Here is an 11,108-nt window from a genome sequence, read left to right as displayed (position 1 = left end):
GACAGGGGGGGACGGGGAGGGGGACCGGGGGGACGGGGAGGATGGGGAGGGGACGGGGAGGATGGGGAGGGGGAAGGGGAGGATGGGGAGGGGGACAGGGGGAGGGGACAAGGGGACGGGGAGGGGGGACGGGGGGACTGGGAGGATGGGGAGGGGGACGGGGGAGGGGGACAAGGGGACGGGGAGGGGGGAAGGGGGGACCGGGGAGGATGGGGAGGGGGGACGGGGGGGACCGGGAGGATGGGGAGGGGACGGGGAGGATGGGGAGGGGGACAGGGGGACAGGGGGACGGGGAGGGGGACGGGGGGACGGGGAGGATGGGGAGGGGGACCGGGAGGATGGGGAGGGGGACAGGGGGATGGGGAGGGGGACAGGGGGACAGGGGGACGGGGAGGGGGACGGGGAGGGGGACCAGGGCGGGGGCTCTGAGCGGGCGGGGGGGGGGGCTGTGGGCTCAGACGTCTCCTCAGACAGGTGTCCGCGGCTCCAGAATGTGGCGGCTGGCCGGCCTCCTCCTGCTCCTGGCCGGGGGCGTGTCCAGCACACCCGTGGCTCCTGGTAAGGACCCCCCCACCCCCCACCCCGGGCCCGGGCCTTCTTCCCCCCCCCCTGAGTGGCAGGAGGGGGAGGGCAGTGCTGGGGCGGGAGCCAGTCACGGGGGCACCCGGAGCTCCCTCCTCCCCCTGGGAAGTGGTCACAGCCTCTCCTGAGCCTGGCCCCCGCCCTGGCGGCCTTGCATTTGTGCTTTCTTTGTTTTGTTTTGTTCATCCCCACCCCAGGATATTTCCCCCACTAATTGTTTAGAGAGAATGGGAGGGAGGGAGGGAATGGGGAGAGAGAGGGAGGGAGAGGGAGAGGTGAGAGAGACAGGTCAATTGGTACCTTCCCACATGTGACCAGGGATCAAACCCAAGACCCTTTGGTGAACGGCTGACACACTAACCACTGAGCACCACTGGCCAGGGCTTTATGCCACCCTTTGAGCTGCTTCTCTGCCTGGGGTGCCCTTCCGTTCCCTCTCCCCGGCCCTCCCCGCTCAGGCACACCTGCCTGCCCGTGCATTTTCTCTCAAGCCCCCCAGCTGCCCTGTCCCCGCGACAGAGCGGCGGGTCCTCACTGGGCGGCGGCCTGTCGCCGGGCGGCGCGGGCAGTGCCGGGGAGGCGGCCTCCGGCGGCTGCTCAGTGACCGCCGAGGACAGGGCCGGCGGTGGAGCTCATTCTGGACCTCCCCAGCACATGCCCGCCCCTTCGCCTGAGCCCTGTCACCCCCAGGCGGAGGTCACCGGGAGGCCTGGTGGTCAGGTCTGCGGGCCCCCGCCTGCAGCCCCTATTCAAGTGGGGAAGACAGAGAGGAGAGGGTCCTCCAGGCCCACCCGCTTGGCCCCACCCCAGGCCCCTCCACCAAGTGACCCCAGACGCAGTGCTCTCCAGTGAGCGCCCCTCCCCACCCCAGACGCAGTGCTCTCCAGTGAGCGCCCCTCCCCCACACCACACCCCAGACGCAGTGCTCTCCAGTGAGCGCCCCTCCCCTACACCCCACACCAGACGCAGTGCTCTCCAGTGAGCGCCCCTCCCCCACACCACACCCCAGACGCAGTGCGCTCCAGTGAGCGCCCCTCCCCACCCCAGACGCAGTGCTCTCCAGTGAGCGCCCCTCCCCACCGCAGACGCAGTGCTCTCCAGTGAGCGCCCCTCCCCACCCCAGACGCAGTGCTCTCCAGTGAGCGCCCCTCCCCCACACCCCAGACGCAGTGCTCTCCAGTGAGCGCCCCTCCCCCACACCCACACCAGACGCAGTGCTCTCCAGTGAGCGCCCGCCCCTCCCACCCCAGACGCAGTGCTCTCCAGTGAGCGCCCCTCCCCTCACCCCACCCCAGACGCAGTGCTCTCCAGTGAGCGCCCCCCCCACCCCACCCCAGACGCAGTGCTCTCCAGTGAGCGCCCCCCCCCCACCACACCCCAGACGCAGTGCTCTCCAGTGAGCGCCCCTCCCCCACACCACACCCCAGACGCAGTGCTCTCCAGTGAGCGCCCCCTCCCCTACACCCCACACCAGACGCAGGGCTCTCCAGTGAGCGCCCCTCCCCACACCCACACCCCAGACGCAGTGCTCTCAGTGAGCGCCCCTCCCCCACACCACACCCCAAACGCAGTGCTCTCAGTGAGCGGCCCCTCCCCCACACCCACACCCCAGACGCAGTTGCTCTCCAGTGAGCGCCCCTCCCCACCCCAGACCGCAGTGCTCTCCAGTGAGCGCCCCTCCCCCACACCACACCCAGACGCAGTGCTCTCCAGTGAGCGCCCCTCCCCTACACCCACCAGACGCAGTGCTCTCCAGTGAGCGCCCCTCCCTACACCCCACCCCAGACGCAGTGCTCTCAGTGAGCGCCCCTCCCCTAACCCCACACCAGACGCAGTGCTCTCCAGTGAGAGCACCCTCCCCACCCCCAGACGCAGTGTCTCTCCAGTGAGCGCCCCTCCCCCACACCCCACCCCAGACGCAGTGCTCTCCAGTGAGCGCCCCTCCCCTACACCCCACACCAGACGCAGTGCTCTCCAGTGAGCGCCCCTCCCCCACCCAGACGCAGTGCTCTCCAGTGAGCGCCCCTCCCCACCCCAGACGCAGTGCTCTCCAGTGAGCGCCCCTCCCCACCGCAGACGCAGTGCTCTCCAGTGAGCGCCCCTCCCCACCCCAGACGCAGTGCTCTCCAGTGAGCGCCCCTCCCCACCCCAGACGCAGTGTTCTCCAGCGGAGAGCGGGCCCACCAGGTGCTGCGGATACGTAAGCGCGCCAATGCCTTCCTGGAGGAGCTGCGGGCCAGCGACCTGGAGCGCGAGTGCAGGGAGGAGCTCTGCGACCTGGAGGAGGCCCAGGAGTACTTCCAGGACATGGACAGCACGGTGAGGGCCCACTGGGCAGGCTGCGCTGGGTGCGGCTGGCGGGCCTGGGGCGTGGGGCTGCCTGGGAGGCCCCGGGGGCCGGGGGGCTGTGGGCCGCATGCAGTCCGCTGGCACTCTGGCCGGTGGCCGCACAGACAGGCCTGCCCTCTCCTCCTGCCTCCTCCCAGGGACCAGCAGGCCACCACCTGTCCTCTCCCCCACAGCCTGTGGCCTGATGTGGGAGCTGCCTTGACGTCTGCCCACAGTCTAGTCTGGGCCAGCTTTGTTCTCAGGGCAGAACCTGCCCGGCCCAGGCCGTGTCCACGGGCTCCGCGGGCTGCTGGCCTGGGGCGGGGGCAGACTCCGCTTCCTGACAGTCCCAGGCCCCCCCCAGGGTAGTGTCCCCTCCGCCGGGCAGCACTTCCTGGCCAGGATGCCAGGCTGAGGGCACTGGTCCCGGCCTCCGCTGCCCTTTCCCAACGGCCTCCTCAGCGAGGCCACGGGCGGCTGCAGGCCTCCCCTCTCGGGCTCCTCGCCTGTCTCTGAGGGGGCGCCGAGCTGCAGGAGGGGCGGCCGGCTGCCAGCAGCGTCGCCTGGAGCACCGCCTGCCCGCCGGGAGGAGGCGGCGGCCCAGCTCGGGGCACTCGCTGCGGGAAAGCCGGGGAGGCGGGCTGGGAGCGCCGCGGGCGCCCGGGTGCAGGGAGGAGGGCGGCCTGTCTCTGGGGCAGCGCCCCCGGGCTGCCCCCGGGGCCCACAGCGGGCGGCGCCTGACGCGGGCCTCTCCCCACAGCTGGACTTCTGGTCCAAGTACGCCGGTGAGTGCTCGGGCTCCGGGCGGCTGGGGCACAGGGTCCGGCGGCACCAGTGCCGACTCCAAACCCGTGTGGCAGACGGGGACCAGTGCGCCGTCCTGCCCCTGGAGGAGCACCCTTGCGACAGTCCCTGCTGCAGCCACGGCTCCTGCATCGACGGCATCGGCGACTTCCGCTGTGTCTGTAACCAGGGCTGGGAGGGCCGCTTCTGCGGGAATGGTGAGGTGCCCAGGCGGGGCGGGCACAAGGCCGGGAGCAGGGCGTGGGGCGGGAGGAGGGGGAGCGCGGTGGGGGCGGGGAGGAGGGGGAGCGCCATGGGGGCGGGAGGAGGGGGAGCGCGATGGGGGCGGGGAGGAGGGGGAGCGCGATGGGGGCGGGAGGAGGGGAGCGCCATGGGGGCAGGGAGGAGGGGGAGCGCCATGGGGGCGGGGAGGAGAGGAGGGGGAGCGCCATGGGGGCGGGGAGGAGAGGAGGGGGAGCGCCATGGGGGGAGGGAAGGAGGGGAGGGGGAGCGCCATGGGGGCGGGGAGGAGGGGAGCGCCATGGGGGGAAGGGGGCTCGGTGGGCCAGGCGGCTGCCCCCCTCGCTCCAACGTGCCCTGTCTGCCAGAGGTGCGCTTCTCCAACTGCTCCCTGGACAACGGGGGCTGCGCCCACTACTGCCGGGAGGAGGCGGGCGGGCGCCGCTGCAGCTGCGCGCCTGGCTACCGGCTGGCGGACGACCACCAGCAGTGCCAGCCCACAGGTGAGCCACCGGAGCCGGGGCTGTGCCCGCCCAGCGGCCCCACGGCTGCCCCTCCGGCCCTCCCCCGGTCCATCTCAGCTGCCGTCAGGTCTGTTGTGCTGGACGCGTGTCCCCGGCTGCGCTGGCCGGGCCGTCAGCAGGCGTCCGGCCGCAGGCACAGCTCTTGGGCCTGTCCTCTCCGCACCCCCTCCTCTCGCTCTCTTCCTCAAACACCTATTTTACTGTCTCTTCTGCTGTCTGTTTCTTGGGCTCTGTGTTCTTTCAGGGAACGTTCCTCAGCTTTATATTCCAATCCTTCACTGAAAACAGTCAATAGTTCTGAAACCCTAGCCAGTGTGGCTCAGTGGCAAGAGCATCGGCCTGCGGACCAACAGGTCCCGGGTTCGGTTCTGGCCAAGGCAGGTGCCTCGGCGGCAGGCTCCTCCTGGCCGGGGCCCTGGTCGGCCGTGCAGGAGGCGGCCATCGATGCGCTGTCACATCGCTGTCCGTCTCTGCTCTCCGCTATGACCAGCGGGAAAGCACCCTCCAGGGCGGAGTAGCCCAGTCCAACCAGGAGTCAGAGGCTGGGACGTGCCGGTGACAGATTCTCAGGTGGCGGCCCGGCTGCCCTGGGCACCTGCTTGCAGGCTGTCCGGGACCGAGGGCCCAGGCCCCCACAGCCCTGCCCCCTTCCCTCCTGTCCCTGAGAGTCCCTCCTCCCAGCGCCTGCTGGTGGCACCCTCAGAGCAGGCACCTGGGCCACCCCTCTGGCCCACCCTGTGCACCCTGTGCTGTGCCGGAGCCCCAGGCCCAGCCGCTCCTCTGCACGGAGGTGTGTGTGCGGGGCGGGTGTGTGTGTGTGGGGGGGGGCGGGGAGGAGGTTGGTGTGAGTGTGTGTGCGCGCGGGGCCCAGCGGACAAGAAGGGCCCGGCCGCCCTGAAGTGTGTGTGTGCGCGCATGGGGCGGGTGTATGTGTGTGTGTGTGTGGGGGGGGGGGTTGGGGTATGTGTGTGTGTGTGTGTGTGTGTGCGCGGGGCGGGGTGTGTGTGTATGTGTGTGTGGTTGCAGCCCTGCAGAGGAGGCCTGGGCTCTCCCCACACAGCTGCCCCCCCTCCCTGCCCTGTCCGCCCTGGGGGCACCTCCGGTCGCCTGCCGGGAGTCCCTGGTGCTGATGGCCGTCACCGTGCGCGTCCCCGTCACCGAGGGCGTCCGTCACCGAGGGCGTCCCCGGCGCCGAGGGCGTCACCGAGGGGAGTGCTCCCTCAGCGGGTGCTGCCCCCCCAGCCCCTGCTGCTCTCGTCCCGGCGGGTCCCACCGCTGCGCCCTCCACTCTGCCAGGCGGCCTCCTCTCTCGGAGCTCCCTGAGAACGCCCCCTCCTCCCTCGAGGAGCGTGGCAGCACCCCTACCTGCACCTCAGGGTCCTCCCCACAGGCGGGGGGCGGGGCGGGACGAGCTGAGTGACCTCCCAGGCCACAGGCGAGGCCGCTGTCCGCCGCCCGCGGAGCGAGGGCCGGGGCAGCACTGGGGTGCGGCAGGCCCTCACCGCCCCCGCCCCCGCAGTGAGCTTCCCCTGCGGGAGGCCGCGGGGCCCGGCCGCCCTGAAGTGCTGCGCGGACCAGGACCAGGCGAGCCAGCCGCGGCTCATCAACGGGAAGCTGACCCTGCAGGGGGAGAGCCCCTGGCAGGTGAGGGGCAGCGGCCCGGCACGGAAAAGGGAGGTGCTGCTGTGCTGGGGAGGCCAGTGCCGCAGGCGCTGAAGGGGGAGGGGGCAGGCCGGCTCTGAGAACGGGCCTGGCGGCCGGAGGCTGGGGTGCGAGACCAGCTGCTCCCTCCCCGCCAGGTGGCCCTGCTGGACTCGAAGAAGAAGCTGGCCTGCGGGGCGGTGCTGGTGCACCCCGCCTGGGTGCTGACGGCCGCCCACTGCATGGAGCCCCCCCGGAAGCTCACCGCCAGGCTGGGTGCGGCGGGGCGCGCGGCTGCGGGGGGAGGGCAGGTGTGGGCACCCTGCCCCAGGGGGTGCTTGAGCTCTGCAGAAGGCGTTGGTCACAGGCAGGGTGCGGGCGGCAGGCCGGCTCTCTGCCCCTCCCGCGGGCCAGGTGCTCACTCAGTGTGTGCGGGCGGCCCAGACACGCCGTCCTCTGCACAGACCCGGCGCTGCTGGCCTCAGGGCCACATCCTCACCGGGCATCCCCACCCAGCCAGCTGCTTCCCTGCCGCCTGCGGGCCCCAAGCCTCACCCCACTCTGTCCTGCTTCTGCGGGGGGAGGGTGCTCACCCCATTCTCTGCAAAAGAGACAGACAGACCTGCTGCCGGGGGCCAGCTCGCTCCGGCAGTCCCCGCAGGCCTGTGGCCGGCTCTGCGGGACCAGCGGCCTGACAGGACCAGCGTCCGCTGTGGCCCAGACCTTGCTTCCCTGCAGATCCGATCCCCTCGGGCCTCCTCTCGGCCTTGCTGCTCCTGCCCTGCCGCCATGGCAGGTCCCGGGCGCCCGCTGGCACTGCCGCCCTGTCCCGCTGGCTGCAGCCCCTGCCCTCCAGCGCTCTGTCTGGGCGTCTGAATTTCAGACCCGCGCTCTGCCCCTTCACCACGGACAGGCTGCTGTCCTCGAGGGGCCCTGACCGCCCTCTGCCCGCAGGGAAGTACGACCTGCGGCGCCGGGAGAAGGGCGAGGTGGACCTGGACATCACGGAGGTGCTCCTGCACCCCAACTACAGCAGGAGCACCTCGGACAACGACATCGCGCTGCTGCGCCTGGCGCGGGCCGCCGCGCTCTCGCCGACCATCGTGCCCGTGTGCCTGCCAGACCGCGGCCTGGCGGAGCGCGAGCTGGCCCGGGAGGGCCGGGAGACCGTGGTGACCGGCTGGGGCTTCCGCAGCGAGACCGGGCGCAACCGCACCTCCGTCCTCAGCTTCATCCAGATCCCCGTGGCCCCGCAGGGCCGGTGCGCCCAGGTCATGCACAACGCGGTGTCGGAGAACATGCTGTGCGCGGGCATCCTCGGGGACCCGCGGGACGCCTGCGAGGGCGACAGCGGGGGGCCCATGGTGGCCTCCTTCCGGGGCACCTGGTTCCTCGTGGGCCTGGTGAGCTGGGGCGAGGGCTGCGGGCGCCTCCACAACTACGGCGTCTACACCCGCGTCAGCCGCTACCTCGACTGGATCCACGGCCACATGGGCGCCCCGGCCGCCCCCCCAGGCAGCCCGCGGCCCTAGCCTCCCAGCCCCTCTGCGCCCGGCCGTGGGCGGCCACTGTGGCATTAAAGGGCCTGCAACGCAGCGCACTGTGTCTCCATCTCTGCGGGCCGGGGAGTAGGGGTACTGAGGCGTCCGGAGCGGAATCTAAGCCCCACAGCCACCCGTGGGGTGGGGAAGAGCACATCCGAGTTCTGTGGGGTCTGAAGCCACTCACATCTGGGGACTCTTTATGAAAAAGAATTTTTATTTTTTTTATTTTTATTTTTTTATTTTTATTTTTTTAAATCAATCTTTATTATTCACATTATTACAAAGATTCCTCATTTCTTCCCCCCTCCACCAGGTTTCCACCCCGCCCTCCGCCCCCTTCCCCTCCCCCATTGTCCTCATCCATAGGTGCACAGTTTATGTTCAGTCTCTTTCTCCCTCCCTTTCCCCGATAGTAAATCCCTTTTCAGATAGTAAATCAGTTACTTAGCATTTTCTCTATCAATAATACCTCCACATGCCCAAAGATACACTTCACACAAAAGACATTTCCAAATAGGTCAACCAGCCTCATCCAAGCCCCGCACAAGGCACTCACAGGTCAACACCCCAGCTCTATACTAACTCAACACATCCAGATCTAAGCCTTCATCACTTGATTCAGCAGACCCTCAAGTTCCCGCAAAAGTTTCCAGCCATGTCTGAGAGGCAGCCGTGGGGCGGGGGCAGGCGAGGAGTGAGCTGTTCCGGGCCTGGATGCTCCGGGCCTGGCCTCTGTTGCTCTGGTTTGTTCCACAACCAGCTGCTCCGGGTCCGGTCACTGCTGCTCCGGACCTGGTTGCTCCGGGCTTGGCTGCTGCTGCTCCGGGCCTGGCCACACCCAACCCGGCTGCTCCGGGCCCGGCCACTCCGGGCCTGGCTGCTCCAAGCCTGGCAGGTGCTGCCCCAGGCCTGGCCGCACCCGACCCGGCTGCCCCAGGCCCGGCCCCTCCGAGCCTGGCCACTCCCAGCCTGGATGTCCCGGGCTTGGCTACTGCTGTTCTGGGCCTGGCTGCTCCCGACCCAGCTGCCACTGCCTTAGCCTGGCCGCTGCTGTTGCAACATTCTGTCCTTTTTTTTTTTTTTTTTTTTTTAAAAAAAACACGCATTTATGTTGCAATGTTGGCTGCTGAGTTGAGTTCTGACTTAGTCTTTGATTTTTCAAGATCTTCTTTGTGTTCTTTCTTACGTAATTTTACTATCTTTTGCTCTCCCTTGATTTCTTCACATTGAGAACTTCGGTTTCTTCCTCGTCCTGGAAGCTCAGCAGGTTGGCCTGTGGCACCCCTTTGTTCTCCGCGGGCTCCTGCGCTGCTTCAGCCTGTTGCTGGGGTCGGCGCCGTTGCCCAGGAAGCAGCCCCTGGCCTCGGCTCCATTGCAAGCGCTCAGCTGTCGAAGGCTCGGGGGCACCCCCCCCCCCCCCCCGAGGGCCCCGTTGCCCGGTTCCTTGCTGGCGCCTGGCTGGCAGGTGTCCGGCAGGGGCTCCTGCTTCTCGTCGCGTTCCACCAGTCTGGAGCTTTTTTTCTCCTTCCCGCTAGGGGAGTCTAGCATCAGAGTAAACAGACTGTCCTCTGCGCGCAATGTGCGCGACTCCGGGGGCTCCGCTTTTCGCTGCTCCCCCAGGACTCCACCTCACAGCCCCTTCTCCCCCTGCCCGAGCCTGGGTCCCCAGGGTCTGGCCCAGAACTGGGGCTCAGCGCTGCTGGTTTTGGGGTTCATCCCAGGCCGGGGTTTTTATTTCCTTCCTGCTAGGGAACGCCAGGCAGCACCCAGCCCTCTCCTCCTCTCCGGCTGCGTCCTCTCCGGGCGCGTGCGTGCGTGCGCGCAGCATGTCTCCGTACCTTAGGCTTTTTTCAGCTCCTCTGATTTTCCTTCTGGTTTTCTCTTTCCTTCTTGTAGAATTTTCAGTCAGTCAACTACCTGTAGCTCTGGGAAATGTCCACTCTACATTTTAGTTGTATTCCATTGAAGTTGTGTGCGGCTGCGGTTAGGTGTCTACCTGAGCAGCCATCTTGGATCCTCTCACCTGAAAAATAATTTTTAAAGAATGACTTCAACACCGGAGAGCCTCTGGGCCGTGGGGGCCTGTGCAGGTCCGGGCTCTGACCCAGAGCACGGCCCACGGCTCGGCAGGTTTGCGGCTGGACCAGGATTCACACCCGGGTCTGTTTCCCGCACCCGGGCTCCTGTCACGGGTCCCAGGACAGATGCAGGCGGCCTCGCCAGCCCCATGGGCTGCCCCTGCAGGGGAGCCCCGGGGAGGGGGCTGGAGGTGCTAGCTAGGCCAGAATGTCTCCAGTGCGGGGGAGGGGGGGGAAGCCCCACAGGCTGAGGCTGTCCTGAACAGCTGATGGCAGAGACCTGTGGCTCCGAGAGGTGAGGCAGCTGCCCATGAGGGCGGGAGCCACAGCCCTGAGCTTGGTCCACCGTGCGAGGCTCAGTCACTCCTCCTGCAGGGGCAGTGCGGGCTGGGTGGGAGCAGCCCTCTGCCTGGCTGGGCACTTGCCCCGACAGAGCTTTCGCATCCTGGGGAGCTGCCATCCTGGTGAGAGTGTGGGTAGGAGGACTTGGAGACAGGAGGAAGCCAGGCCTGAGGCGGGAACTCTCGCTGGTTAGCACCAGGGGCGTGTGCCCACGCTGGCCGTGGGCCGGGATGGACTGAGGATGACTGTGCTGGAGGTCTGTGCCCATCAGAGTGCCAGGTGGGTCTCCTGTCAGATGCTTCACTAGCACAGGCCAGACAGCTCCTAGGATGGCCAGGGAAACTAGTGGAAATGATGAAGCACACAGCAGGTAACGTCTCTGGAAGTGGTCCTAAGGGCAAACAAAACAAGAACAAAAATGCAGCTCTTAAACCAACACCACAAAACGTGACCTGTCCAAGAGAAAAAGGGTAAAAAGACAAACAACCAGCATGAAGATCATTGCCTTTCTATAAGCCAACAACGTCCACGTGGACATGAGAAGGAAAAGCATAACATCGGTGCCAATCACCTGGGAAAAATCAGTAAATATGGAGCCACTTTAAAATGGAGCAGAGCTGCCATCCCGGGAGCTGCCATCTCTGGAGCTGCCATCCTGGGAGCTGCCATCCTGGGGGAGCTGCCATCCCGGGGGAGGAGTCATCCTGGGGGAGCTGCCATCCTGGGGGAGCAGTCATCCTGGGGGAGCAGTCATCCTGGGGAGCTGCCATCCCGGGAGCTGCCATCCTGTGGAGCTGCCATCCTGGGGGAGCAGTCATCCTGGGAGCTGCCATCCTGGGAGCTGCCATCCCCGGGAGCAGCCTTACACATCTGACTTCCAGCCTCGGGGTGTGGAAGCAGGCATAGGGACCTACGGGCAGGCCCAGCGGCCTGGCCTCGGGAAGCACTGTGTGCAGGAATTCCCAGAGAGCAGTGTCCTGAGCACCAGGCCGGACACCCAGCACGTTGTCTGACCGGCCCTGTGTCAGCGCGTCTGCACCAGAGGA

At 67.7% G+C, this 11,108-nt stretch overlaps 1 protein-coding gene across 1 annotated transcript; it reads left to right on the top strand.

The window, feature by feature from the left end:
- Positions 1–474: 474 nt before the first annotated feature.
- PROC (protein C, inactivator of coagulation factors Va and VIIIa) lies at positions 475–7,679 on the top strand. The gene is made up of 8 exons (XM_036420320.2): positions 475–558; positions 2,735–2,901; positions 3,671–3,695; positions 3,771–3,911; positions 4,302–4,436; positions 5,977–6,101; positions 6,257–6,374; positions 7,053–7,679. Exons 1-8 carry the CDS (start codon positions 492–494, stop codon positions 7,628–7,630), a joined length of 1,356 nt encoding a protein of 451 aa, XP_036276213.2. The 5' UTR covers positions 475–491; the 3' UTR covers positions 7,631–7,679.
- Positions 7,680–11,108: the final 3,429 nt, after the last annotated feature.

Source organism: Pipistrellus kuhlii, unplaced genomic scaffold (assembly GCF_014108245.1).
Source record: "Pipistrellus kuhlii isolate mPipKuh1 unplaced genomic scaffold, mPipKuh1.p scaffold_m20_p_66, whole genome shotgun sequence".
Taxonomy (NCBI): domain Eukaryota; kingdom Metazoa; phylum Chordata; class Mammalia; order Chiroptera; family Vespertilionidae; genus Pipistrellus; species Pipistrellus kuhlii.
The sequence above is the reverse complement of the archived record's forward strand: the minus strand, read 5'-3'. Positions and strand labels throughout refer to the sequence as shown.

Bases quoted from the DNA above. Each gene is read 5' to 3' on its own strand.
- PROC (XM_036420320.2), top strand. From the start codon at position 492: ATGTGGCGGCTGGCCGGCCTCCTCCTGCTCCTGGCCGGGGGCGTGTCC. The intron at 559-2,734 runs GTAAGGACCCCC...TCCCCACCCCAG, and splicing joins CAGCACACCCGTGGCTCCTG to ACGCAGTGTTCTCCAGCGGA. The intron at 6,375-7,052 runs GTGCGGCGGGGC...CTCTGCCCGCAG, and splicing joins GAAGCTCACCGCCAGGCTGG to GGAAGTACGACCTGCGGCGC.